This window comes from Myxine glutinosa, chromosome 9, assembly GCF_964187855.1.
Source record: "Myxine glutinosa chromosome 9, kmMyxGlut1.1, whole genome shotgun sequence".
Taxonomy (NCBI): domain Eukaryota; kingdom Metazoa; phylum Chordata; class Myxini; order Myxiniformes; family Myxinidae; genus Myxine; species Myxine glutinosa.
The window spans coordinates 42,614,479-42,641,145 of NC_136269.1; the positions used below are offsets into that span (position 1 = coordinate 42,614,479).

Genomic DNA, 26,667 nt, shown 5'->3' on the forward strand with positions numbered 1-26,667 from the left:
AATGCCAAACATGAGACATATCTGTTGACTTCTGTATATGAATTGAACCAGAAAGAGGCACGACAGCTGAGCTAGCTACAGTAACTTAGCACAATGTTTCATTGGCCTAGATAGCTAACGTTAGTGTGGAAGAATTTAGATGTTTTAGCTATTAGCACTTTTGATGCCACTAAACATGGTTTAGTCAGCTAAAAAGTACCCTAGTGTAGAACATGACTCAGAACCTCTGTTACCTCACTGAAAACTCAGAGCCTCCTTTCACAGGCACTTTTAACATCATTCGTGATTTCTTATTTGTCATTTAACAGTGATGGTAGACATCGACAGCAAGCATGCCCAAAAGAAAACAGAGTGTAGAACCTGCAGCCCAAAGCTCTCCTCCTACATGCATCCTTCATGTACCATCCATGTCTGATCATGGGGATTTCACGCCCCTCCGTAAAATTAAAGGATCTGCTTCAGAAAAACTGCAACTGCTTCAAAAGATCCGGGATAGACGTCTCAACCAACCGCATGACTCCCCATGTCGTATGCAATCAGTATGTGATCAGATCCCGGCAACTCTTCCTGATGACCTAGAAAGAGTAGGATATCACAGCAAGTGTTATAAGCACTTTGTCCGCCACTTTCATCGTCTGGGAGATGATACAGAACCAGGGCCATCAACCTCATCATGGCATCACTCTCCTCGTAAACCAGGAGGTTCTGCTGAACCCATCTTCCCGCCAGAGTGTATATTTTGTGAGAAAGTTGAGACCAAAGATGCTCATCGCAATACTGAGAGGCCTACAACCTTCCCATCCTTTAAAAACAAAGAAAATGCATGGGAGCAAATCGAAACACGGGCTGAGAAAATGGGTCTCTATCGACTCCATCGAAAGGTGAAAAACAAAGACCTCTTTGCATGTGAGGCCAAAGACCATCCGTCATGTTTTAAAGCTTTCCGCACAGCATTCTACAACTATGAGCGTGCGATTCACAGAGCCGAAGCACCAAAGGAGCAGGCTTGCATGTCAGCCGCCCATGAAAAGGCATTCAACTCAGTACTGGAACACATTCAAACCCAGGTCATCCAGCAGAATAAAGTTCTACAGCTTTCTTCCTTGCGCTTGCTCTATGTCGAGGAACTGAAACTGAATGGATATGAGAACTCAAATTATCGGTCAGAGAAACTACTGAAACGCCTACAGAATGACCCAATCAAGGAGCATATCCACTTCACGAAGGTTGATCATGACAAATGTGATGTCATTTCTTTCTGGCTTGTGCACAGCTCAAACATAACAGTTTCCAATGCTCTCGCACGAGCATTCACACTCGGAAGCACAAACAAGAACCAAAATGTTGCCCTCCAACTTCGCCAGGGTATTCTACAGGCTTTCAGAGAGTGTAAAGACCAACCATGGCCACCAACAGCTGAAGACATGGAGCTCAATCCTGAAGACATCCCACCTCCAGACCTTGTCAGCTTTCTCAGCGTGCTAATGACTGGCAAGGAGGGCATCGAGACAGAAAAGGTGAAGCGTCTGGTCTTCTCCATTGGACAAGATCTGTGCCGTGCAGTGTCAGATGGAAAATGGAAGTTACCAAAGCACATTCTCCTCTGTGTGACTGTAAGGCACCTGTTCCTGCTGGAGAGAACAGAGATGGCTGTGCTGATCGTGGAGGGGAAGGCCCACCAACTTGCCTCAACGAATGGCAAGGTAAAATTGAAAGCCCTTCGTGAATGGCGATTCAATTTGTAATTTTTCCTGAAAAAAAGGTGATTACCTGTGATGTTTGTCTAGATCTGAAACTGGCAGTGACTGGTGATTGAAATGCGGTGCCTTTTTGTGTTTCAGGTCGAGGTACGTGAACTCCCCACGATCTACAGCAACCAGGAAGAGACTGATACCAGGGTGGTTCTGTACCTCCATCATGCTGCTACCATCGGATACAAGAACGCTGTAGTCAGAACACCGGACACAGACATCCTCCTGATCCTGCTCCACCATGCCCACAACATCAAGCTGACGGTGTACCTGGATACAGGGTCAGGGAAGCATCGCCAACTTGTCAACGTCTCTGAGCTGGCAGAATCCCTGGGAGAGGACTACTGTGCCACTCTCCTGGGGTACTATGTGTTCAGCGGAGAAGACTGCACCAGTGCCTTCAAAGGGAAGGGAAAAGTCGGGCCCTTGAAAAAGCTGGAGAAGAATCCCAGGTTTCACAGGGCATTCGGTGAACTGGGTGACAACTGGGATGCCAACCCTGAGGTGGAGAGGCAGTTAGAAAAATTCACCTGTGTGATGTACGGCCAGAGTCGCGAGTCATCAGTGGACATTGTCCGTGCCAAGCTGCTACGAAAAATGGTGGGAGAGGACAAGACCCTCACATCCAAGTCCAAGGTTGATCTGGCTCGCCTTCCTCCATGCCAGTCTGCCCTGAAGCCGCACATCCAGCGTGTGAACCACCGCGTAGCATTGTACAAAAGAGCCGATCAACCTATCATCGAAAAGCCAAAACCTTATGAGGAGCAAGGATGGATAAGGACTGATGAAGGACTGTTGAAACCAATGTGGTCCAGTGGTCCCATCCTACCAACCTCACTGGTGGATCTTCTGAACACAGGAGAGCACGAAGAGGAGGAGGAAGAGGAAGGAGAAGAAGAGTTTGACTCTGACGATTTCGATGAAAATGATGATGACTGACTCAGTGTAGAATCACTAATGCTAATGATGTTTATCTAAAACAAGCAAGAGAAGAGTGGTCACATTGAGTGCTAGGACTATTTTGACAGTTGTAATATTTAGAAAAATAAAACTTTGTGTTAACGTCTGTGTAGACGGACCTTAATATGAGTCTATTATTTCGTAAAACTGTGATTATTTTGTAAATAAAGCACTAATTAGCATACTAGTATACCATAGACACATGTAATCATGTTATGAATAGTTCTATCATGATCTATGCCCTTCAAAACATGGGTCTAGACACCTTCATTTTTCAATTATCTGCAATATTGGCTGAGATATGTCAAAAATCGTTTTTTTGATAATGGCAGCAGTAATTTGCATAAAAATGGTATGTGGGACATTTTTTCAGCTTGGGGCCATAGCTAGTCATTTTCTACACATTTTTTCCAATCTAGAAACACTGATTAGAAGTATATCTCCGGGGGGTGCAGGGGGACCTAGTCTTCCTACTAGACTAGTATACTTCCTGAAATTAGTGGGTTTTTTTTAGGGCAAGAAGAAGGCAGGATGTCATGTTGTAATGATAATTTTCCAGTATGCAATGCTTTTGGAGGTCAAAGTGCCCTTTTTCATTATTACACACTTTTATTTAACTTAATCTGAACTTTGTTTGTCCCATTTCAAATCTTTGAGCCGTTCGTTTTCCGACTTCAATACGTCCTAGAGAGCTGAAATTTGGCCCACGGTCATCTTTTCTGGTACATTTTCATCTATCAAAATGTAATTTAAAAAAAACTTGGTTTAAAACTTTGAAAAAATAAAAGTGTGTAGCCCTAAAACATGTTTTTTCGTTTACTTGTATCCTTTGAACTCACGTTAACATTTGAAACTGCAGTATGGTCAAACTCTCGACTTATAGTGCCAGCAGGGGATTCTTGAATGTTGCAGCATGTCGTCCTTCAGGTGGGGACATAGTCATCTGACCTGTTGTATTTAAGTTGCCATTATTTAAAGGGGAACGGACATGAGTATAGACATCAAATGCTTAAGATTAATTAATTGTAGCAACAAAAAAAGATTAAGTTTGGCGCAAAAATTGTTGCTCTCGCATGCGTGAATCGTGAGATATCCGAGTTTTAAAATGCCAATAGCCAATATCCGAGTTTTAAAATGCCAATAGCCAAAATGCCAATTGATCCACCGTTTGCCCTTCACGTGACTCGTGGTGGTCCCTCTCGGCTCTCCCTCCGTTGGTATTTTTGTGCACATAAGATTGTTCACGGTTCTGTTTAAATATTATTTAAATATGTATAACCTTTCCCCTTCAGTGTTTTACTCAGTGGTATTTTACAACACGCTGTTTTTCTTCCTATTTAAAAGGCTTTTCTCAATTTCCTCTCCAACTCATTCCACCTCAAAAAAAAGAAATTCAATATCTTATACGTCTCCCTCACTACATGGTCTAAATTCACATTCATTCCATCCCTCCTCCATCATTCTGAACCGGATTGCTAACTTGAAAATCACAACAAACCCAATTTGTTTTCAATGTTCGTCTTTCATCAATCATCCACTTTCTAAACTCCCCTCTTGCCCCTCCCATCCAAATCCCTCCCCTTGCACCTACACTCCTAAACTCCCCCCTTGCCCCGCCACTCTTAAACTCCCCCCCTACCCCTCCACTCCTGAACTCCCCCCTTGCCCTTCCCCTCCTAAACTCCCCCCTCACTCCTCCCCTTCAAAACTCCCCCCCAACCCCTCCCATTCAAATCTCCCCCCATACCATTCCTCTCCAATTCTCCCTCCTCCCCCCTCCTCCTCAAAGCTGCCTCCTCCCCACTTCGTCTCCCTTCTATCTCATACCTCCACCCCCCCCCCCCCAACCTTCTTCTTTCCTCTGCCCCCCCTCAAACAACCCCTCTCTGTGCCTCATCCCTTCACCTTCAAACCTGTCATCCTCCTCATCCTTCCCTTTCTTTGAACTCTTCTGCAATCGCTGACACACTAACAACTGCTCTCCCTACCTCCCCCTCTCATCCTTCATCTTACCCTACTCCTCCCCTCCCCTGTCCTGTACCCGATGCTCCCCCTCTCTCTTCATTAACGGTATGGACCTCAAACATCCGGGGCCTTCGCTCAAACCTGACTGATCTCTCCATACAGGTTGCTTCTGACAATCCAGACTTGATCTGCTTAACAGAGACTTTCCTCCTTCAAGATGTCTCTGATTCCTTAATATCTCTTCCTGGTTACTCCCTCCTCCGGTATGATAGACCTGAGCCTCGGCCTGGTGGTGGGGTGGCTATCTTTATCAAAAACTCTCTTCCTCACTCTCCTTGCACTGCCTCTCTCCTCCTCACCCCCAGGAGTACCTCTGGCTATGGCTTCCTCTCCGCTCCCACCTTTTGTTCATATGTGTTCTGTACCGTCCCCCAAACAGTGATGACTCCATCTACATTTCACTGTCTGACAACATGGACCAACTTCTATCCACTCATCCCAACTCTCTCTTCCTCATATGTGGTGACTTCAATTGTCATCATGCCACCTGGTTGGGTGTGGGTTCCTCTCTCACCAGTCATGGCACCTCAGCAAAGGACTTCTGTGACTCACTGGGATTGACACAATCTGTCAATTTCCCGACCCGGATCTCAGCCAATGGAGTATCTTCTCTTCTAGACTTGGTTATGACTAACTTCCCTGCTAATGTCTGCTGCTCTTCTTCTGCTCCAATCGGTTCTTCTGATCATGTGCTTGTCAAAGTGGACATCTCTCTGGCCATTCTCAGAGAGCCTCCTCAGCGTCGACGAGTCTGGCATTTCACTCAGGCCGACTGGGACGGTCTTCAAGCAGCCATCAATCGTCTGGATTGGTCTCCCATCTCCACTGCCTCTGACATCAATTCTTCCTGGGAATTCTTCCAAAGCAAACTGATCTCTCTCATGCACAGATTTATCCCATCTCGCCTTCAGTTGTCTTACCCTTCCTCCCGTCCATGGTACACTGAATCTTGTGGTGAGGCAGTTGCCCTGAAACAACTTGCCTTTGCCTCTTGGAAGGCTAATCCAACTGAAGGAAATCTCAGTTCCTTCCACCAAGCTCGGAACAAGTGTGTGTCTACCCTCAGGAGTGCCAGGAAGCACTATCTCTCCTCACTCAAGAATGAACTCTCAAACCTGTCTCCTTCCTCCAAATCCTGGTGGCGTCTGGTCAAATCCGTTTCAGGTGTTTGTTCCCCCTCCATCCCCTCCCTTACCTCAAATGGCCACACAGTTGACATCGCACGTGACAAAGCCGAATGCCTCAACTCTGTGTTTGCCTCAAAATCCTTAGTCCCAAACTCATCTCTCTCTGTTCCCACCTTTCCCAGTCGAACCAAACTGCTCCTGGACTCTGTGACCTTCTCTCCTGACAAGGTGGAGGAGTTTTTGTCAAACCTCGACTCTGATTCTATAACTGGACCAGATGGCATCAGCCCACGGGTCCTAAAATCCTGCTCTGCTGCTCTATCTCACCCTCTCTCTGTTCTTTTCACCCTATCCTTTGCTCAAGGTCATCTGCCAGCATCCTGGAAATCAGCAAACATTACCGCTTTACACAAAAAAGGTGCAAAAACAGATCCTTGCAACTACAGACCAATCAGCCTGCTCCCAATTATCAGCAAAGTCATGGAATCCATCATTGCTTCGGATATGAAATCTTTCCTCTTCTCCAATGGCTTGATCTCTGATCATCAATTTGGTTTCAGACCAGGTCACTCTACTCTGGACATGCTGCTTCTGCTGTCTCAACAATGGATGGAGGTCCTCAATGCCAAACAGGAAATCAGAGCTGTCTCCCTTGACATATCACGTGCCTTCGATACGGTCTGCAACCCAGCTCTGCTCACCAAACTCTCCTCCTATGGTATCCATGGAAATCTCCATGCATGGCTTGCGGACTTCCTCTCTGGTCGTAGTCAACGTGTGGCCCTGAATGGATTTCTCTCATCCCCCCTTCCCGTTCAGGCTGGAGTTCCCCAAGGCAGTGTGCTGGGCTCTGTGCTTTTTCTGGTCTTTATCAATGATCTCTCCGACTCTCTGGAAAATCCTCTGTATCTCTTTGCTGATGACTCCACTCTCTGCCGCTCCATTCCTCTTCCCTCAGATCGGCAGTCTGCAGCCTCCTCACTCTCTGAAGACCTGGACAAAATCACAGACTGGTCAAACATGTGGAACATGTCTTTCAATCCTGACAAATCTCACACTCTTACGATGTCTCTCCGAAAAGATCGACTGGACAATCCTCTCCAAGAAGTTCTGTCGCTCAAGCTTTTGGGTCTCACCATCTGCCATGATCTTTCTTGGGAAAACCACATTTCCAAGCTGCCCTCCAAAGCCAGTCGCCGACTGGGCATCCTCCGTCGTGCGAAGTCCTTCCTAGGCACACCTGAGCTCCTCACCACATACAAGGCTTTCATCCGCTGCTCAATGGAATACTGTTCTCCCCTATGGGCTGGTGCTCCTGCCTCACACCTGGCTCGGCTTCACGCTGTTGAATCCAAAGCTTTCAGAATCATTGGAATCTCCCGCGATGAAGCTATCTCTGAGGGCCTTTCACTCACTCATCGCAGGCAGGTAGGTGGTCTTTCTGTCTTCTACCGACTCCTCTCCGGCCTTGCTCCCCCAGCTCTCTCTGTGCTCTGTCCCCCAAATATTCCTACAGGTCGCACAAGATCTGCCAGCCACCCTCTGATGGTTAAACTGCCGAAATCTCGGCTCTCTGCTCACCTTCACTCTTTCATTCCTCTTTTCTCCCGCCTCTGGAACAAACTCCCACACTCACTTCAATCACACTCCTCCCTCCAGGTCTTCAAAACAGCTGTTCACCACCATCTCTTATCTTCCCCCATCCAAAACCTTGATCTTTTCTACCCCCACTAATTCACCCCAGATCCACCTTGTTTGAAATTCCAACTTCTTTTCTGGAAGTCTTGGCAGTGTCCATATGTTTTATACCCCTTCCCATGCCTCCCCCCCAAAGCCCTCTCCCTCCCACAGTTCTCTCGATGTCTCCATGTCTCTCGGTCCCTGCTCTCAAATGTTGTGTTTGTGTCCTTCCCCCTCTCTCCCCATCTTGTGTACCGCTCCCGATGTTATTTGTTTTGTGTGTCTGTTTGTCTTTCTGTGTGATTAATGTTCGCTCTTTCATGAGCCTCGATCTTGTATACAAAAAAAAATAAAAAATAGCAGACGATTTCTCTCGCGCTGACCAGCAGCTGGTGATGACTATCATCATCATCGTGACGTCATCGGAGGAAGCTGATGTGACTGCGCAATAGTAAACAATGGCAGACACCGACTCCGATAGTTGCGTAAGTCTGGATATCAGCGATATTTCTGACCAATCTGATGTGAAAAATGAAGAGAAAGTTAATAATCTTGGGGAATCACACTCGATTCTCCCATACAGATTCGAACCATACCGTCCAGAGAGTGAAGAAGAGAAATCGTCGGACACAGACACAATGGCGATCGATTTTGATCTCGGGCGCCTCCAAAATACTGAATGATTATTCATTTTTATGTCTCTTTTTTAATTGAAAAAGTTTCTTTTTCTGGTCAATGGAATACATAACTAATATTTAATTAATGTTCGGTGCCGTGAGGCAAGAAATGGATAGAAACACAGAAACGAAATACGACTTTATTGACTTAGTGCAGCACTGCAGGTGTATCAGTTGTAATTGTATCATTATAGCACTCTCTATAATGCAAGCAATCTCTGTGTGTCTGTGTGTGTGTATGTCTGTGACCGCTGTTTCTCGACAACCCCTGGTCCGATCTAAGTGAAACGTGCCAGGTATATTGCTGGGGACCTGAGGATGTGCCTTTTCAAGGTTTGCTATTAATCGGACAAGTGGTTACCAAGTTATGGCCATTTATTTAGCAAACACATACATTTTGTACGTGAACGAAGGAACGGCGAAGGACGAGAGCGAAGACCGAAGGAACGATGAAAGTTTTAATTTTTCTTTGTACGGGCACCCGCACGTACGGGCACGCACTAGCAGCAGCCACACAACGACTGGGCATGATTCCAACTGATCGTAACGAAAACAAAGCGATGTTCTGATCGTCACGAAGCCAACAAGGCTTTAAGAACGAAAAACTGGGTTACTTCGCAAACGTCATTTCCGGTTTGCGGTTTTGACAAAACTGATTTTGCTTGTTCGGCGATATTTTGACAAATTCTAATAAAACCGCGAAGATATTTGTGAAATGAACTCAATAGAAGTGTTTAAGATAATTTTATGTTTCGAAATCTGCAAAGTTGTTTTGGTCACGTCCGTTCTCCTTTAAGATCCCATAGCATCTCCTTTCTTTATTGATACCTAACCAATTTCCTGTTGGGATTGACTGTATAAATAGCATTACTTGCATTAAGAGCATGGATATGGTACAGGCAATGATGAGCCAAAATGGCTTTCTGTTTCAAAGTGTTCCTGTATAAAAAAAATAAAAAAAATGTAACTATTACTTCTCTTTTATTTATGAAGATTTTCTTACATTCTCAATGTGAAGGTTTTCTTGACCAGAGTGATCTCCATTGCTCCCATAGTTTATGGTAGAGCTGATTGAGACTGGAATGAGCACCCTACGGAGACGTCTATTGCTGTGTGGTTGGCAAGAGGAGTACATGGCCATAGGCGGCGTTGGCCGGTTGGCTACATCTCTTACTGATGGTTTGGCGAGTAGAATAAGACTTGGGAAGCAATTGCTGCATGGTAATAACCCATCTGTTTACCTCGTATTTGCAAGATCTTGCTGTTCATGTCACTTGATAAGAGGAATAATGTTTGTGTCCTCTTCTAGATTCCGATAAGGCAACCACAAATGATAAACAAGATTTTGGCCGAGAACAAATTGGTGAGTGGCTGTTTCGCAGTCCACTTGTCATTGACATCTTAATTCTAGTGGTCACATCTGCTCTCCAGTTGACTTCACTTGACCCCACTGTACGGGCTGTGACTGTCGACAAAGAATGTGCCTGCTGCGTAAAGCTGCCATACTGTGAGGGCATTGACTGGAATGATCTTGATAACAGAAATGATGATTCTGGCATGGCAAGACGTCGTACATTTCTGCTGGACTTGCCGTCTGTGTTGTTCCTCAACTCCCAGCTTCCTTCTGAGCTCCGGAATAGATGGCGACTGCTCTTTTCCAGTGCACTGCATGGTCAAAGCTTCTCTGGGCAAGCATTTTTTTTTCTCCCACCAACCCTTACCCCTCTTCGTTTCCTCATTTCTACATTTTGTTATTTTAAAATGAAAGGCTTGATCCAAACTTTTGGATATAATCAAATAACTTTTTCATACTTATGAATGACAGTATATTAATTAACAGCATGATGCAGAAAATGTCTGTTCGGTGTGAATGTTGTACATCGCCTCCTTCTTATTCCATCTCTAAGCACTGTTTGATGTCGTCGCCAGGCACCGAAGGGGGCCGGTTGAGGACGCGCCCTGAAAGGGAGCACTCAGAGATTTCACTCCGTTTGTTGATTTGTTTGTTTTCTTTCTTTCTTGTTTGTTTGTCTGGGCGATATCTCAGAGATCCTTTGAGCTAAGAAGCTGAAATTTCGCACAATAGTGAGCAAGTGCTTTAGCAAAATCGGTATTTAAAAATTTTTTTTTCATTAATCAAGTAGTTGATTAATTATTTCATTATTATCGATTAATTAAGTACTTATTTATTTTCTTTCTCATCTGGGCAATATCTCAATCACCTTTTGAGTTAGGAAGCTGATATTTGGACATGGCAATGACCAAGTGTTTTGCCTATAAAGAATATTTTTCAATTATTGATTAATCAATTAATAGATTAATTATTTCTTTTTTAGATTAATTAATTATTTAATTTTCAGAAAGGTGTAGCTGCGGATGAATCGCTGGTGGTTGAGGTATGCTATTAGCCAATTGCTTAAAAAAATTATTTTATGATTATTATTTATTTATTTTAATTACGCAATAAATCAGTCAATTATTGTACACCTCTCCCTCCCAATACCGTCTATATGCTGCAGGGCGGCATAGCCGGGCACCAAAGGCGACCCGGCCATGTTGCGCACTAGAGGATGTTATTTATTTATTTGCATGGGGTGGTGTACTTTGAAAGTAGCTGTACTTGTTTGAAAAATTTCGTTGGCATTCAAAAATATTTTAAATCTGTAAATGATGTGAGCACTGTATCTGCATCATGCAAAAGGCAGGATTGTCGGGCATTTTTTTTTTTTTTCCCCAAAAACAAAAATTCCAACATCTACTCAACAATGGATGAAACCCACAGGGTGTTGACTGTGGTTTGCTTACTGTCATGTGAAACTGTTGGTTCATACTTCGAGCAAGTGTTCATGGAAGCCAATGTCCAGTTTTTGCCCGGCTTCACCGATGTAGATCGTCTTGTAGCAGGGAGTGCACGTGATTCCATAGATCACCTTCACAGAGGTACAATCGAAGGCGTCTGTGACTTTGATACTGTTTTGGGTCCTGAAAGCAAAGGTTGGCATGATGAAAGTGCAGGTGTTAGTGACTCCGTGAACACTTAAACATTCCTCGATGAAGGTCAATGGGAAATGGTCCTTTGACAAGAGAATCCTTCTCATTTAAATCATGCTTAAAACAGACGAGAGATGATTGTGGAAAAATGGAGGCGGTCACAGGATAATTCCGTAAAAGCTTGAAGTTCCTGTGGATGATTTTCTTTATTCAAAGGTTGATGAGATATAGTAGATCAATGTGAATGAGATCCTTTCATGGGTTTTTTTCTTCTTCAGAAGGTTGTAAAAGTCAGTGTTACGGTCATGCTTCAATGCATTGGCTATAGTGGAGGTAAGAAAGGCACACTCGGTGAAGAACCTGCACATCTCATTTGTTATTGATTCAAAGTCAGAATCATCGCTCCACAGATGAATGAAGCTGAGATACTGTGAATATGGTACTTTGCTTTAGGTGGGCAGCATGGGTATTTGCGGTGGCTCTTGACTTTGCTCTCGTTCAAATTGCTCGTATCAATCTCCTATTTGTCTTAAAAATTTGAAGTTTTAAGGAATAAGAGAAGAATATATACTGTGCGAACTGCTGTGTGAGACTACTTACAGATAATGTCTTTGCAATGTGAGAATTTTGTAAATATACTGATTTTGGTGGAAAGCCCATTCTTTCAGTCTGCTTAAAGTACTTCAAATGTGCAGGAAGTTCAAAAAGGAAGGCAACATTTGATAGAAGCATGGTTGTTGATGTTCTTTGGCTGTGTCAACCACCTTTAGAGGCCATTTTTCCCTGCAGAGCAGGGGTTGGCCTTTTTCGGGCACCATGGACCCCTTTTTGAAGCAATGTTTTATGGCCGGATGCCCTTCCTGCCACCAACCCTGTTAGTCACCTCTTGCGACACACAGGGAATTACCAGTGCACTGGTACTCAATTTGCAGACCTCAGATGGATGATAGGCTGAGTCAACCCCCCTGGCGTTAATTCAGCGATTGACCAGGATTCGAACCCAGGATCCTAGAATCCCAAGCCGGCACCCTAGCCGCTAAGCCAACACCAGGCTGTTCTTTGGCTGTGTGACAACCTGTTAATTTGTTTGTGCGTTAGGTCTTGCAACTCGAGCCTTGGTTTGCACAGATGGAAGGGTTGTTGAAATGCATAACAAGCCATAAATCCCTTTTGTCTTGTTTCATATCTTGCTGTCTCAATGCGAGGCTTTTTTTTTTTTTGGTACACCCCACCGCCACTGCTTATTTTGTAAGGTGGATGAATGTCTTAACATCGTTGGAGCAGTGTCAAACATTTGTAATGAAATGGAATTTTTGGAGTGTACTATCACAAAGTGTGTGTGTCAGAACTAAATGAAAGGTTAGATAAAGCTCTGTTGACGTCTGGTTAGATAAACTCTTTCGTAAGATCTATTGCAAAAGGTCCAGTTAGCAATTGGTAGTAAAGGCTGGAGTTGGCATTCACGGGGAGGAGGAATTTCCTCCTGAGGAAATGCCCCGCTGAGAATGGAGAAAAAAAGTGTGACGTCCAATGACCAAGTATCCCAGGAGATGATGGCACTTCCCCCAAGGTGTGTGTGTGTGTGTGTGTGTGTGTGTGTGTGTGTGTGTGTGTGTGTGTGTGTGTGTGTGTGTGTGTGTGTGTGTGTGTGTGTGTGTGTGTGTGTGTGTGTGTGTGTGTGTGTTAGAGAGAGAGAGAGAGAGAGCTCCAATATGAGCCTTAGACCTTGTATTTTTTTTCAAAAGAGGCAATTGAAGGAAACAGGGATGGCAGGATGGCCTATAGCTATGCGCACTCACCTCTTGGCCATCTAACCTGAGTTTGGATCTCGACCCAGCTATAAACTGCCATTGTGGTGTCTCGCAGGCAGGGCGGGGCATCGACGTGTGTGCCGTCTTTCGGATGGACGTTAAACGGGCGTCCCGTCTGCCGGCTTCAGTTGGTGGATGTTAAATATCCTACGGTGTCCTTTGGAAATAGTAGGCGAGCAATCGCCGGCACTCTGAACAGATACCTGCCCTAAATTACAGGGGGCACTGCATCAGCAGTACAGCCATGCTCCCAGCAATGATGCAACCAGCAGCCGCAGGCTGCATACAAATTGATGGTGATTGAAGGAAACAACCCAAATGATTCTTAAAAAACAGTATTGCTTCATATATAATCTTATTTGGTGACTGTTTTGGATGCATGCATGCACACACCTGGATGATACATTTTGGATGTATCAAGCTACCTGTGGGCTTGTCATGGGAAGCATTTCCTCACAGCTGGAATTTGAGATGCAAATGTAGATGTACTTTCTGTAGTCTTAATCACTTGTGTCTGGCAAACGTGAATCGATACTTCAACGAAGCCCTAAACATGGGGCATAACTAGGTCACTGTTAATGGTGCAGGTTGTGCTCAAAGATTGTGGATGAAGGCCCCAGCCTGCTGCTTCTCCGTGACACTGATGGATATGTATTTGGTGGCTTCGCTTCATGCAGCTGGGAGTTAAAGCCACAATTCCAGGGTGAGTATGGTACACATCGCCCATTTATTAAAATGTGATTTAAAACTTGAACTCCTTTGTGCAGCACTGGAACAACAGATACTGGTTGAAATAAAATAATAGGTTCCAATTTTACAACACTAAACAATGGAGCCTAATTGGTCATGAAACTTTTAGGTACGGGCTGGAAAAGCAACAGGATTTAGCATGTCAAGGTGAGGTGTAATGTTCATCATGGTGAAAGAAAAACCCACAGATTGATGCCGACTACACCGTATCAGTCAAATGAGCGGTGGTGTAGTGCCAAATTTTGAGGTGCCAGAGAACGGCTAAAGCGATCTAATTCAAACTTGGTACAGATATATATATATATATATATATATATATATATATATATATAGATATATAATGATGTAAAGATTAACTGATAAGATTTTGGGGTCACGAGGTCAAAGGTCAGAGGTCACGTCAGGTAAAAATGTGAGAACCTGTGAACAGCTGAAGGGATTTAAATTAAAACTTGGTACAGGTATGTATATTGATGTAAACGTGAACTGATTAAATTTTGGGGTCAATAGGTCAGAGGTCATCTCGGTTAAAAATGTGCTAACTTGGGCACATTAAATCAAACTTGATACAAGTATTCTAATGAGGTAATAATGTGGGCGGAGGCATATCGGTCGACGTCGTGACTCGAAAAGTGCCGCACTAGTTTTATTTAATACGATGTGGTAAGGGCTAGTAGGATGGCCTGGCGGTATGCGCACTCGCCTCTAAGCTGTCTTGCCTGGGTTGGAATCCTGACCCAGCTCTCAACTGTTATCCCAGTGTTTCACAGGCAGGGCGATGCATTAGTGTGTGCCTTCGCTCGGATCAACTTCAACTGGGCATCCCATCTTGCCAGCATTAGTGATTTCGTAGCCTTTCGAATTAGTTGGTGTCTTTCTTGGAGTTGATGAAAGAAGATGAAGCTTTGGGGTCAGATAAACATCCAAGAGTATTGAAGGAAATGGCAGAGCAGATTGGTATCATAACACATATAACGTCATGCGTATGCGCTCTGCCAACATGAGTCCGTGTCATTGATTCAATATACTGTAACGATTTTGAGAAGTGTGTAACGATTTTGGGAAGTGTGTAACGAATTTGAGAAGTGTAACGGTTTTTTGAGAAGTGTAACAATTTTGGAGGAAGTGTAACGAATGTGAAAACGTTACAATGTGAACGTTACAAACGTACGGTACCACCCTGTTAATGTAAATAATGGTCGCAGTCAGCGTCCTAGTTAATTGCATGGAATATACACGCAGGTCACGATATATCTTTTAAATAGTGTATTTCCTTATTCCATGTAGGCTAAGTATGTGTTTTCCCACTAGATTGACTTTGCATTGTATCAAACAAAATAAGCGTAGGCCCTTCCAATTTCCCCAAAACCTCCCTTCCGTTTGCCTTCCGCATTTTGGTCGGTTTTTCTCTTCAACCACCATTGGCCACGAGGTAAGGTTGGAGAAGAAAGGCGTGTCTCCACCTCGTCAGAAGAGGGAAGGAGTGAACCGGCCCTAACAGCCAATCAACACCGCGGTGAGTGACCCGGTAGGCGTGCCCTCGGAGTCGGCGGCTTGATTTCGCCCGAGGTGATAAAAGCGCCTGCAGGGGACTGCTTTGAGAGATGAGCTGGAGAGGAGCAACGAGGCTGCACCAAAGAGAGGCGGTGAGATGCGAAACGCTCCAAGCCAAAGAGGAGAGGTACTCGGCAAGGAGACCAGCTTTGGAGAGACGCGCTGAAAGGAGGGAGACGGCCCCGCCCCAAGAAGAGGAGCAGGTGTGCCGAACCAGCGCGTGGCGTCTCCCGCAGTGGATACGCGACGGAGGGTTTCCCGCCAAAACCGCGAGGAATTGCGACCGGCGGCCTCCCGACCTTGCCTCCATCTCAAGCCTTACCTGCCTGCATTATCCCCTGCGTAAGTGTGAACGTCCTGTCCTGCTCGTTTGTCTTGGGGCTAAGTAAAAATGAATAGTGTAAGTTAAGGATTCGCTGTGTCACTGTTTCTTCCATCCTTTGCTTGTGTGCGTATAATAAATCTGTTCTTCCTCCGTATTCTTCTTCTTCTTTTTCATTCTCTTGCGATCGCTTTAGAGATTTCCCGATTGAATATCCGTGGGGCGATCTGGTCAACGTCGGGTGAAATCGGGTTTTAATCGGGGAGTAACTGTTCGGACGCGGTTAAATACACCACCGCTCGGTCAATATAACATCTAAAAGCCGCGTCTGTAACAATTGGTGTCGAGGAGTTGGATTCGAACCTGGGACTAAATTTGTTAGGCCCAAATTTTGGAACACCAATTGTACTATTAGAGTAACAATTGGTGTCGAGGAGGGAGATCGGACCCGAAATCGGACCCGAAGCGCGCTTAACGCGCTCAAAATTACAAGCTGCCGAAATTTATTTTGTTTTATAAAGCAAAACCCGAATTTTGAGATCGCGCCATGGACAATCAAGGCGATCGGATGTCGGTGGGAGAGATAGACAGGGTGGAATCGACCCAGGACCTCGGGGAAATGTATGTGGAGGAAAGGGAGGAGGAGAAAAATGGCAATGTGGTTGCGGAGGTTTCAGACGCACAAAATGGCGCCCTCGCGCACGTGGTTGAGGGGGCCACGGTCGCGGAACCAATGAGCGCGACCCAAATGCAAGCCTTCATGACCCAATTCATGGTGGAAATGCAGAAAAATAACGATAGTGAGAAAATGGAAAGCAGAAAAATGGGGGCCCTTATGGACAGGCTAGAAGCCAAGATGGGGGTAATGGGAAACCAAATGGGGGTAATGAGGGACGAAGCGAGGGGTACCGGTGAGGAGTTAGACAAGAAATTTGGGAAGTTCGACAAAAATTTTGAGGGGTTAGACAACGGGATAAAAGAGGTAAAGAATGGGTTAACGGGGGTGGAAAACAGAATGGCTGCCCAGGAGAATCAGTTAGAGGGGGTGAGAAATGGGTTAATGGGGGTAGAAAACAGAATGGCCGCTCAAGAAAATCAAATGGAAGGGATGCAAAAGGGGTTAGAGGGGGTAGAAAATAGAATGGCTGCCCAGGAGAATCAGATAGAGGGAGTGAAAAGTGGGTTAGAGGGGTTAGAAAACAGTATGGAAGGCAAATTGAGGGACATGAGGGACCAAGCGGAAAGGGAAGTTAACCAAATGGGGCAGCAGATAGAGGGGGTCAGAATGGGGGTAGAAACCAAACTGGATGCTCACAGGGAGGAAATGGAGCAGATGAGGGTGGCATCTGGGCAGGAGATGCAAGTGATGGGAGAGGAGATCAGAAGAGGGGTAAGTGAGGAGGTTTCGGGGCTGCGCGAGGAGGTAAAGCGAGGCGAAAAGCGTATAGAGAAAGAGGTGAGAAATAATACGGCAAAGTTACAGGGGGGAATAGAAGATCTGACGAAAGGAGTAGAACAGCTGACAGAGGGACAAACTAAGTTAGTGGAGCAGGTTCAAAAGAACACTGCGGTACTAGGAGGGTTAAAGGCGACACAAAAAGAAATTAAAAACGAATTAATAGCGACGCAGAGGCAATGTCAGATGGTACGGGAGGAACTGACAATGAGGGTGGAAGAGGTGACAGAAGCAATGGAGACGAAGGACCGGGAGGTAAGGACGCACGTAGAAACGGTCACGGTAGCCTTAGAGGACGAACTTGAGGAGACGCACCGAGAAATAAAAGAGGTTAAACAAAAATTAGAGGACGTGGGAGAAGAGGTGAGTGAAATTAAGAAGGGACGGACAGAAACTAAGAGGGAGATAAAGGAGGAAGTCATGGAATATGTACAAGGTCTGTGTTCAAATCATGATGTGATGCTCACTAACCAAATAAAAAGTTTGCAGGTGGCAGAGGAGGTGAGACGAAGTACGGAGGTGAGTGGCAATGTATATGATGTGAGGAAAGCTTCAGTCGGCTTGGGGATTGGTTTGGATCCGGGTGTTCGTGAGAGGCCGTTGGTGAAGTGTGCGACAGGTCTGGTGTGTGAAAAAAGAGGTGTGCGAGAATGTCCGACCATGGGGTGTGTGAGGAAAAAGTGCACGCCGAGGAGTGTGTGCCGTCAAGAGTGAGTTGGTCGAAGCGCGTGTGCGAGGGAGCACAGGGAAGCGCGGTGTGGTGAGTGTTACGGAGGAAGTAACGAAAAAGTGTGCGCGGGAGGACGCGCGAGAAAGGTGTGTAACGGACGGGTGCATGAGGAAAGAGTGTGCTGTCGAGAGTAAGGGTGAGTGCGCGACCGAGAGTGGAGGTGAGAGTAGTGAGAGTGAAACGGAGCGTGAGTTGGTTGTGACAGGTGAGCGAGGATGTACACCTGGAATGGAAGGAAGCACACCTGGGATGGTAGAGCGTGTGTGGGAAGGCACATTTGAGTTGGTAGTGAGGCACGTGGATGGGTGTGCGAATGACAGCACACCTGTGATTGTCACAGAGGAAGTGACCGAGGAGGGGGCGCGAAGAGGTGTGTTAGTGAGGTGTGCGAGCGACGAATGTGTGCCAAAGTGTTCGGTGGTCAGGTGTGTGACCAAGTCGGTGAGCGGAGTGAGTGTACCGAGGTGTGAAAGAAAAGGTACGAGGAGAATGGGAACGGCTGCATGTATGAGCAAGAAAGAGGTAGCGTATGCATGTAAGCCTGCAGGTGAAGCGTCGACGGTAACCGGGTTAAAGGTTAGGTCGACTTTTAGCCGGATCGGGCCCTCGGTGCGTGCCGGGCTTCGCGTGCCGCGAGAACCAGCGGAGATCCGAGCCACGGCGGGTTCGAAAGGACCGCCGTGCGCGATCCACGCTGGGCCTCGCGTGGAGCGGCCGCGTCCGGGCTCCACTAGGCGGAGCGGGCAGCCCGATAGGAAGGGTCGTCATGGCGACCACTTTCTATTGAGACGTGCCGGCAGGTCGAGATCGGGACATTGGATGGCTCCACGCCGAGGTGGTGCATGGGATCTCGGCCCGGGTAAGCCTCCGTCCCTGCCCCGAATGCGGGACGTATCCAGCCGCTGGCACAAAAGAACCCGCGTTCATTGCTCGGCTGTACGAAGCCGGGCTGTAGATGTGAATTGGCGCACCGAGAGGACCTAATAAGTAGACGGGTGATGGTGATAGTGATAGTAGTGATTTGATACAAAATTTAGAAAAGTGAATAGAATTGGCAGTAAATAGAAATTTTTTGACTTGTGGAATCTGGACGAACAAAATTGATAGTGAGAGACCCCCGATGTGGTGGGATGGCAAATTCACCATCCCTCACAGAGTGGGGGCAAATGCGCAATAGTTTATGGGGTGGCTATGACAACCGAGCCAGGGAGGGCTTGGATAATGATAGGGATCTAGAAGAGATTGACATTAGGTAACGTTAAGTTTAGTTAGTGACTGATACCTGTAGTGGGGACACAGGTAGATTAGTGTGGATTATAATGACGTGGGAGCGCAATAGTTTAAAGGGACGACTGGGAAGCGCAAGTTTCAGAGGGGAGAAGTTAGCTGAGATGATGCCGTGTGTGTGAGGATTGAACAGGTGAGAATGGAACAGGTGTGATTGCACAGGTGTGCAACTGAACAGGTGTGTGGAGCAGTGTATGAGGGAGTAGTGGTGATTGCGTGTTGTGTTGACCAAATGGTCCAGGAAGAAAGGAGGGTGCAGGTGGCACCAGGTATGATTGCACAGGTGTGCAACGACAGGTGAATGAAGAACAGGTGTATGTGGCTGTATGGAATAAATGGTATGGAGTAGTGAAATGGATGGTCGTGGAGTGAGAATGGTGGAAATTGTGGAGTGGAGTGGATGGTGCGAAGGTGTGAATGGGGGAAGAGTGGACCCCCATCGCGGATACCCGGGGCGGGTAGTGTAAGTGTTAGGTAGAGGGTACAGGTAAATTGTGGTTGGATATTGGCATCTGTGGTGCGGGTGACAGAATGGTATGTGGATGGGTGCGTTGGTGTTGTGGAAATGGCTGGGCGTGTAGCCTGTTAGTGTGTGTAGTTGGTTTGGGCACTCCACCACTGTAAGGATGTCGGCCAGGTGAGGCCGCAGGTGGGCTCTGGGAGCCGGTAGTAGTTGTGTGGATGGGGCCCGAGGATCCGGAGGACGGACCCGGGTAGCCCAGTGCCAGAGGGCACCAAGGGGTGACAGAGCCAGGAGAGGGGCTGTCCCCAGTTAGTTAGGTTAGGGTGAGGAGCTAGGTAAGCTCGGGTGGCAACTACAGTGGTGGAGGTGTGCAGGTGGGTAGACCTGTTGGGAGAGGTACACGTCGCAGCCCAGAAATTGTGCTAGAGCACCGGGAGATGAATCGGGGGAGTGAGACCCCAAAATTGAGGAGCACCACAGTTTGGCCAATGGGAATTGGTTATTAGAACCCGTAGTGTAAGTTGGCCAATGGATTGGCAGGGAAAGACCCCGGGTAGTGTAAAGTGTGTTAAAGTCATTTAGAGGATAGGTAGGATGAAGGATCTCCTCGCACCATCTGCATCCACTCACCTGAGGTGACAGGTACTCCACACCATGCCATGTTTTGATTATTTTTTATGATGCAAATGTTTGGATTGTGAGACGCATCATGACTTGGGTGTGACATTGTGCGTAATTCCATCTCTCCCTCCTTATGAGGATTGATGATGAATTGGTGATGGCAAATTTTGAAGTAAAGGGATTGTGGAGACGAATTTGGTATAGGGGAAATATGGGGAAGACGTGACAGTAGTGACGAATTTGTAAATGTGTAGATTTTTGTACATATGGGGTAAGGGTAGGGTAGGTGACAGGGGGGTGACGTACGGTAGGGACGAGCTTTCTCACTTCGGCCTCCGTACGCATTTCACCTTGCATTGCCTTATTGACGTGTACCCTTGTGACCTTACCCCTCGCTCAATTGTCTTTCTTTTGTCTCCCACATGACCTGTGCGCCATTGGGTGCCGATGGGAGCGTGCGTGAGGTGGCCATTGTGCGCCCGAGATTCCCAGAACCAGCATGCATTGCGTTGATGTACCACTTTATGGACCGCTGTTCTGCGGCCAAGTACCACTTGATGGACCCCAGGTTCTGGGGCAGGGCACCTCTGTTGGAAACCGGCCATAGTGGCCAGGGAATCTTGCTTGCGGACCTCGGTAAGGTGGCACCTATGCCAAAGAGGTGGACCACCCTTAGTTGGCCCCTGAGGCCCTAAATAAAAATGGACACAAGTTGTGCTTTTTATTATGTCCAAATAGGCCGCATGAAGCCTGAAGACGTCGGGAAGAACATCGGCCCAGCAGAGAAAGAGAAGACCACCACCAGTTGTTTTGTTGTGTTTATTATGAACCATGGTGACCGCACCGGATGGTGCTTTTGGGTGCTTTGTGTTGTTTGGGTGCTTTGGTGGTATTGGTACTGGTGCATCGATGCAATGCGTGCTGTCTCCTCCCTCCCAACAGGAATTTCTTTTTCTTGTTCCCTAAAAAGAAAAAAAAAAGAAAAGAAAAACACAGGTCCTGGGTTGCGTTGTAAATAAGAAATCACGTCATTGTAAATAATGCTCCCCACCGTAAATGTATAGTTTGAGAATAATCCCGTAATTCGGTTAGCTGTGGGCTTGAGTCTGTTAGACAGGATGCAATGCAATAGGGGGACATACTTATTTGTGTTTTAAAATTGTCACACTCAGGGTCAGGTTAATTGTAGAGGGAATTACACCTACGTGCCACACTAAGTTAAAGTTTAATAGGTCCGAGGACGGACCTGAAGAAAGGGGGGTGCAGTGTAACGATTTTGAGAAGTGTGTAACGATTTTGGGAAGTGTGTAACGAATTTGAGAAGTGTAACGGTTTTTTGAGAAGTGTAACAATTTTGGAGGAAGTGTAACGAATGTGAAAACGTTACAATGTGAACGTTACAAACGTACGGTACCACCCTGTTAATGTAAATAATGGTCGCAGTCAGCGTCCTAGTTAATTGCATGGAATATACACGCAGGTCACGATATATCTTTTAAATAGTGTATTTCCTTATTCCATGTAGGCTAAGTATGTGTTTTCCCACTAGATTGACTTTGCATTGTATCAAACAAAATAAGCGTAGGCCCTTCCAATTTCCCCAAAACCTCCCTTCCATTTGCCTTCCGCATTTTGGTCGGTTTTTCTCTTCAACCACCATTGGCCACGAGGTAAGGTTGGAGAAGAAAGGCGTGTCTCCACCTCGTCATAAGAGGGAAGGAGTGAACCGGCCCTAACAGCCAATCAACACCGCGGTGAGTGACCCGGTAGGCGTGCCCTCGGAGTCGGCGGCTTGATTTCGCCCGAGGTGATAAAAGCGCCTGCAGGGGACTGCTTTGAGAGATGAGCTGGAGAGGAGCAACGAGGCTGCACCAAAGAGAGGCGGTGAGATGCGAAACGCTCCAAGCCAAAGAGGAGAGGTACTCGGCAAGGAGACCAGCTTTGGAGAGACGCGCTGAAAGGAGGGAGACGGCCCCGCCCCAAGAAGAGGAGCAGGTGTGCCGAACCAGCGCGTGGCGTCTCCCGCAGTGGATACGCGATGGAGGGTTTCCCGCCAAAACCGCGAGGAATTGCGACCGGCGGCCTCCCGACCTTGCCTCCATCTCAAGCCTTACCTGCCTGCATTATCCCCTGCGTAAGTGTGAACGTCCTGTCCTGCTCGTTTGTCTTGGGGCTAAGTAAAAATGAATAGTGTAAGTTAAGGATTCGCTGTGTCACTGTTTCTTCCATCCTTTGCTTGTGTGCGTATAATAAATCTGTTCTTCCTCCGTATTCTTCTTCTTCTTTTTCATTCTCTTGCGATCGCTTTAGAGATTTCCCGATTGAATATCCGTGGGGCGATCTGGTCAACGTCGGGTGAAATCGGGTTTTAATCGGGGAGTAACTGTTCGGACGCGGTTAAATACACCACCGCTCGGTCAATATAACATCTAAAAGCCGCGTCTGTAACAATACTATACAGGGCGTACAGGGCTCCGCGTTACCTTTTTTAGGGAGCCCTACCAGGCACTTATTGTTGTAATTTAGATTTTTTTTGATTTTTGGGGGTACCCGAAATAAATAATTAATAATAGAAATAAAACTAAAACTTGTTTTCTACGTTATTAAAGTTTGAAAAAAGAAGAAGAATATTTAAGCATGCACTGATCATTGAAAAGTCCAAAACTCATCAACCAGCATTTATTTAACAGTGAGACAAAAGTGTTTATTTCTTAAAGAACAGTAAGAACAGATGTGAAAAGCCCTCTAAAGAACAGTTAATTTGAGATTGAACTTTATCACGATGTTCGAAGTACACAGCCCTTACACTGATAGTGGAATTGATATAAGCCTTGTGTTCGTTGGATGGGAACGGTGTTGGCTTAGCGGTTAGGGTGCCGGCTTGGGATCCTAGGATCCTGGGTTCGAATCCTGGTCGATCGCTGAATTAACGCCAGGGGGGTTGACTCAGCCTGTCATCCTTCCGAGGTCGGCAAATTGAGTACCAGCTTGCTGGGATGAATGATCACGGTGTGTACCCCGGCTTAGAATAGGTACACCGTATCCCTGCGCATCGTAAGAGGCGACCAAGGGTTGGCGTCAGGAAGGGCATCCGGCCATAAAAACATTGCCTCAAACAGGGAACCATGATTGTCATGGGGCCCGCAAGGCTAACCCCCGCTCTAGCGGGGAAAATGGCCTTAAAACGATCATTCATTCGTTGGATGGGAAGTTCCACCATCGGACGTAACGATCCGTTCCACCATCAAACATTCCATACCCGTAATGTCACTGGCAGCAGCTGAGCTCGCTAATGTTCTGGCTGAACATGAAGGAACACTTTTCTCTCCATTCCCCTCAACTTGTCCTTATCCTGCTGCATCAGGAACACTCTCCTCTCGACTTCCTACCCCACTCTCCACATTTTGTCTTTTCGCAGGTGCAAAGTCGAATTAAGAGAGTCTTTCCTGACTCATTCCTTTGATTTATCTCAATCGATGTAGCCTGGCCCTAATTGGATGCACTTTACTCTTACGAGGGGTGCCATGTGTATTCATTGAATCTAGCAAGTTGCCTGTGCCTACACGGGATTCTAAACGGGGTAGGGTTGGAGATGGCAAAAATGCAAATGGCGTCTTGTGTCATCGAGCCGGCAAGCTGAGAGCAACAATTCACATTTATTGCCACATTTTATGCAATTTAAATGCTCTAATGCTGGCGATGTGCTCTATTTGAAAGTGTTTGTTCGTTATATGTAGCTTTTTGATTCCTCGGATCCGTAATAAAAATTTGTATTTGTCTCATAGCCAGTGATCAATTGCAAATTAATCGTAGGATAATTATATTTTTAACATCTTCCTGTAGGTTGACTTTCAGAAAAGTTTAATTCCATTGTTATTATGATGAAACAAGAAAAGAACCACCTTTAGAGGCCATTTTTCCCCGCAGAGCAGGGGTTGGCCTTTTTCGGGCACCTTGGTCCCTTTTTTGAAGCGATGTTTTATGGCCGGATGCCCTTCCGGCCGCCAACCCTGTTTGTCGCCTCTTGCGACACACAGGGAATTACCAGTGAACTGGTACTCAATTTGCCGACCTCGGAAGGATGACAGGCTGAGTCAACCCCCCTGGTGTTAATTCAGCGATTGACCGGGATTCAAACCCAGGGTCCTCGGATCCCAAGCCGGCACCCTAACCGCGAAGCCAACACCAGGCTCAACTGTTGTTATGATGAAATTAAGTAATAATTTACCACGGACCATTGCCCCATTAATATTTGCAGGTGCCTTCTGCTAGTATGCTTCATTTTCACCCCTGTCATTCATGGAACCCCCAAAGCTTATTTGCATATTTTGAATAAATAAACTTGACCAGCAAAATGAGAGAACTATGTGAGACCATGATTGTGTTTACATTACTGAACATAGCTCGGAGACAAGACTGACCCACTCCCAGAACACTCACATGACACATTCTCCAAACTAGTCTGCATGGGCATTATTATATCTGACTGATGCAGGTCTCCTCATCCTCCACATTGGCGATAAGATATTCTCAATCCAACGGCACCGAGATTTATCACAAGAATGTACATTATTTTGGATAGAGCTCAGAGGTGATCATCAAATTGTGAATCGTATTAATCAACCAATCGGTTTCACATCTTTGTTCAAGTATTTGCAATTTCGCTGCATCTTCCCACAGACCTAAGGTCCGAAAGGGGACCGAAAAACAACAACAACCACGGTTCCCGAAAAAGGCCAACCCCCGCTTGCGGGGAAAAATGGCCTCTAAAGGTGGTTTTTTTTTTTTTTTCCCCACAGACCACATGCGAGTGTGGTGCATTGGAGAATTATTAATGGTACCTCTAAATTTGGTGATATTTCACGGTACGAATTGGATTTCAAAAACCTGAGGATGCTTTAGGCTAAAATTAGGTGCCGAGGGCACTTGTTAATGTCGGGTCCTGTATTTATAGGCCTACCTTTGCTCATACAACTTGATAGCCATTCTTTACAACAGCCACATCACTAAATTAGCAACAGGTTGTAGGCATCGTTAAAATTTTCAATCTTAATTAGTTAAATTGAAAATTTTAACTACTTATCGATTTATAATTCTGTGATTTTGGAGCTACTTCTACATCCTAAATTCAATATTAAAATATTTATGGCACAATTTAGCAATTTTGGTGGCCATTTTGAAAAAAATGGCCACCATGTTGAATTTTCCGAGTTCGCTAATCGACTGGATTTAAAGAGTATCCATATAAGAGCATAACTGCAAATTTCATGTTTGTATATCAATGTGAACGATTCACCCTAATAATGGGTGTTAGCGGCCTAGCTATCGTGATTGAGTGGGAAAATAAATAGCAAGCATTTCAGACATTAGTCGAGATCGGTGTACATTTGCTTGAATTGCAAGGACGTTTGTACATTTATACATGACAATGGACAACACAGTACATGGGATTGGAATCAGATGTCGCATTTTCCTTGACAACACTAAGACAGATGCTCAACATCAATAACACAACACTTTGGGTTCAGATGACAACACGAAACAGGCCATGCCAAAAATAGTTCTTCCCACCACACATGGCAACAATCAAAGCACTTGTTGTCATCTTAACATCCAAAGTAAGATGAACAAAAGGGCAGCTATGTTGACCAATAAATTGTGGGGTATTTTCCATGATACACTCGTTTACTGCAATGGATTCTTCTATTTCTTTCACTTGTCTTTCTTGCCTTGCTTGGTTCCATTTATATATTATGTACTTGTTTGAAAGTATTTTCTGTGTTTGAATCTCAATTTTACTTGTATTTTATATTGGCAATGCAATGAGGTGTGGAAGGCATTTATTTACGCTCGATGCATTTTTATCATGATTTGCTTTTGTATTTTTTTTGAGTTTTGGACACTCTTAAAAAACTGGTACCTTATGTAAAAGTTGTGAATTTAACCGTTGTTTTGTTGTTTCAGGAAATAACCTCTGCTTCCTCTTCAGCCTTGACCCAGTGCTCAGCATATATACGTGCACCGGCTACAATGATCACTACATGTATTTCACTCATGGGCAGCAAACCATTCCAAATGGTCTGGTATGTAGGGGGTTGCTTGTGGGGTTAAATGACAGAGCTTGGATTGCAGTTGTAGGGTCAACCCAGAAGTGCCTCATGTTTGTCAGTTTGCCTTGAAATTGGTCGATACGCCTAGAATTGAAACAAAAGTAAACTAGAACGGCACTCTGTAGATTTCATACCTCCAGGCTAAAGTTTACATTTTGTATCCCACTTAAAGGCCGGATCTGGATTCGCTTGTTGTTGTCGCTTACTCAACTCATCCACCTTGTTTTGTCATAATCTGTCCACAACATTTCGAAATATCATGCTATATATCGTTTTTGGCCCGATCTCTCAATAGTGAAGAATCACTTAAAATTCTAGTAGCCAGATCTGGATCTTCACCAAAATTGACTCA

The 26,667-nt window shown here is 45.7% G+C and overlaps 2 protein-coding genes across 9 annotated transcripts in view; both read left to right on the plus strand.

Annotated features, from left to right (window-relative positions):
* The window catches only part of MEAK7 (MTOR associated protein MEAK7), a 66,728-nt gene that overhangs the window by 8,477 nt on the left and 31,584 nt on the right, over nt 1-26,667 (plus strand). For 5 of the 8 annotated variants that reach the window (XR_013624526.1, XR_013624525.1, XR_013624524.1 and 2 more), the window contains exons 3-6: nt 9,276-9,441; nt 9,530-9,908; nt 13,610-13,725; nt 26,170-26,288. Coding sequence is in view for 4 of the 8 variants with exons in the window: in XM_078784311.1 (XP_078640437.1) it covers nt 9,276-9,441; nt 9,530-9,908; nt 13,610-13,725; nt 26,170-26,288 (780 nt within the window). In the remaining 4 variants the exon portion in view is untranslated. Of the gene's footprint in view, nt 1-9,275; nt 9,442-9,529; nt 9,909-13,609; nt 13,726-24,885; nt 24,978-26,169; nt 26,289-26,667 lie in introns of all 8 variants that reach the window. The other 3 variants (XR_013624523.1, XM_078784313.1, XM_078784312.1) reach the window with 1 other exon arrangement.
* Nucleotides 1,643-2,823, plus strand: LOC144893611 (uncharacterized). Its single transcript, XM_078784315.1, has 2 exons — nt 1,643-1,703; nt 1,842-2,823. Exons 1-2 carry the CDS (start codon nt 1,647-1,649, stop codon nt 2,688-2,690), a joined length of 906 nt encoding a protein of 301 aa, XP_078640441.1. The 5' UTR covers nt 1,643-1,646; the 3' UTR covers nt 2,691-2,823.

Coding starts and splice junctions, on each gene's coding strand:
- LOC144893611 (XM_078784315.1), top strand. CDS start 1,647: ATGGCTGTGCTGATCGTGGAGGGGAAGGCCCACCAACTTGCCTCAACG. Junction 1,704..1,841: donor TTGCCTCAACGAATGGCAAG/GTAAAATTGAAA, acceptor TTTGTGTTTCAG/GTCGAGGTACGTGAACTCCC.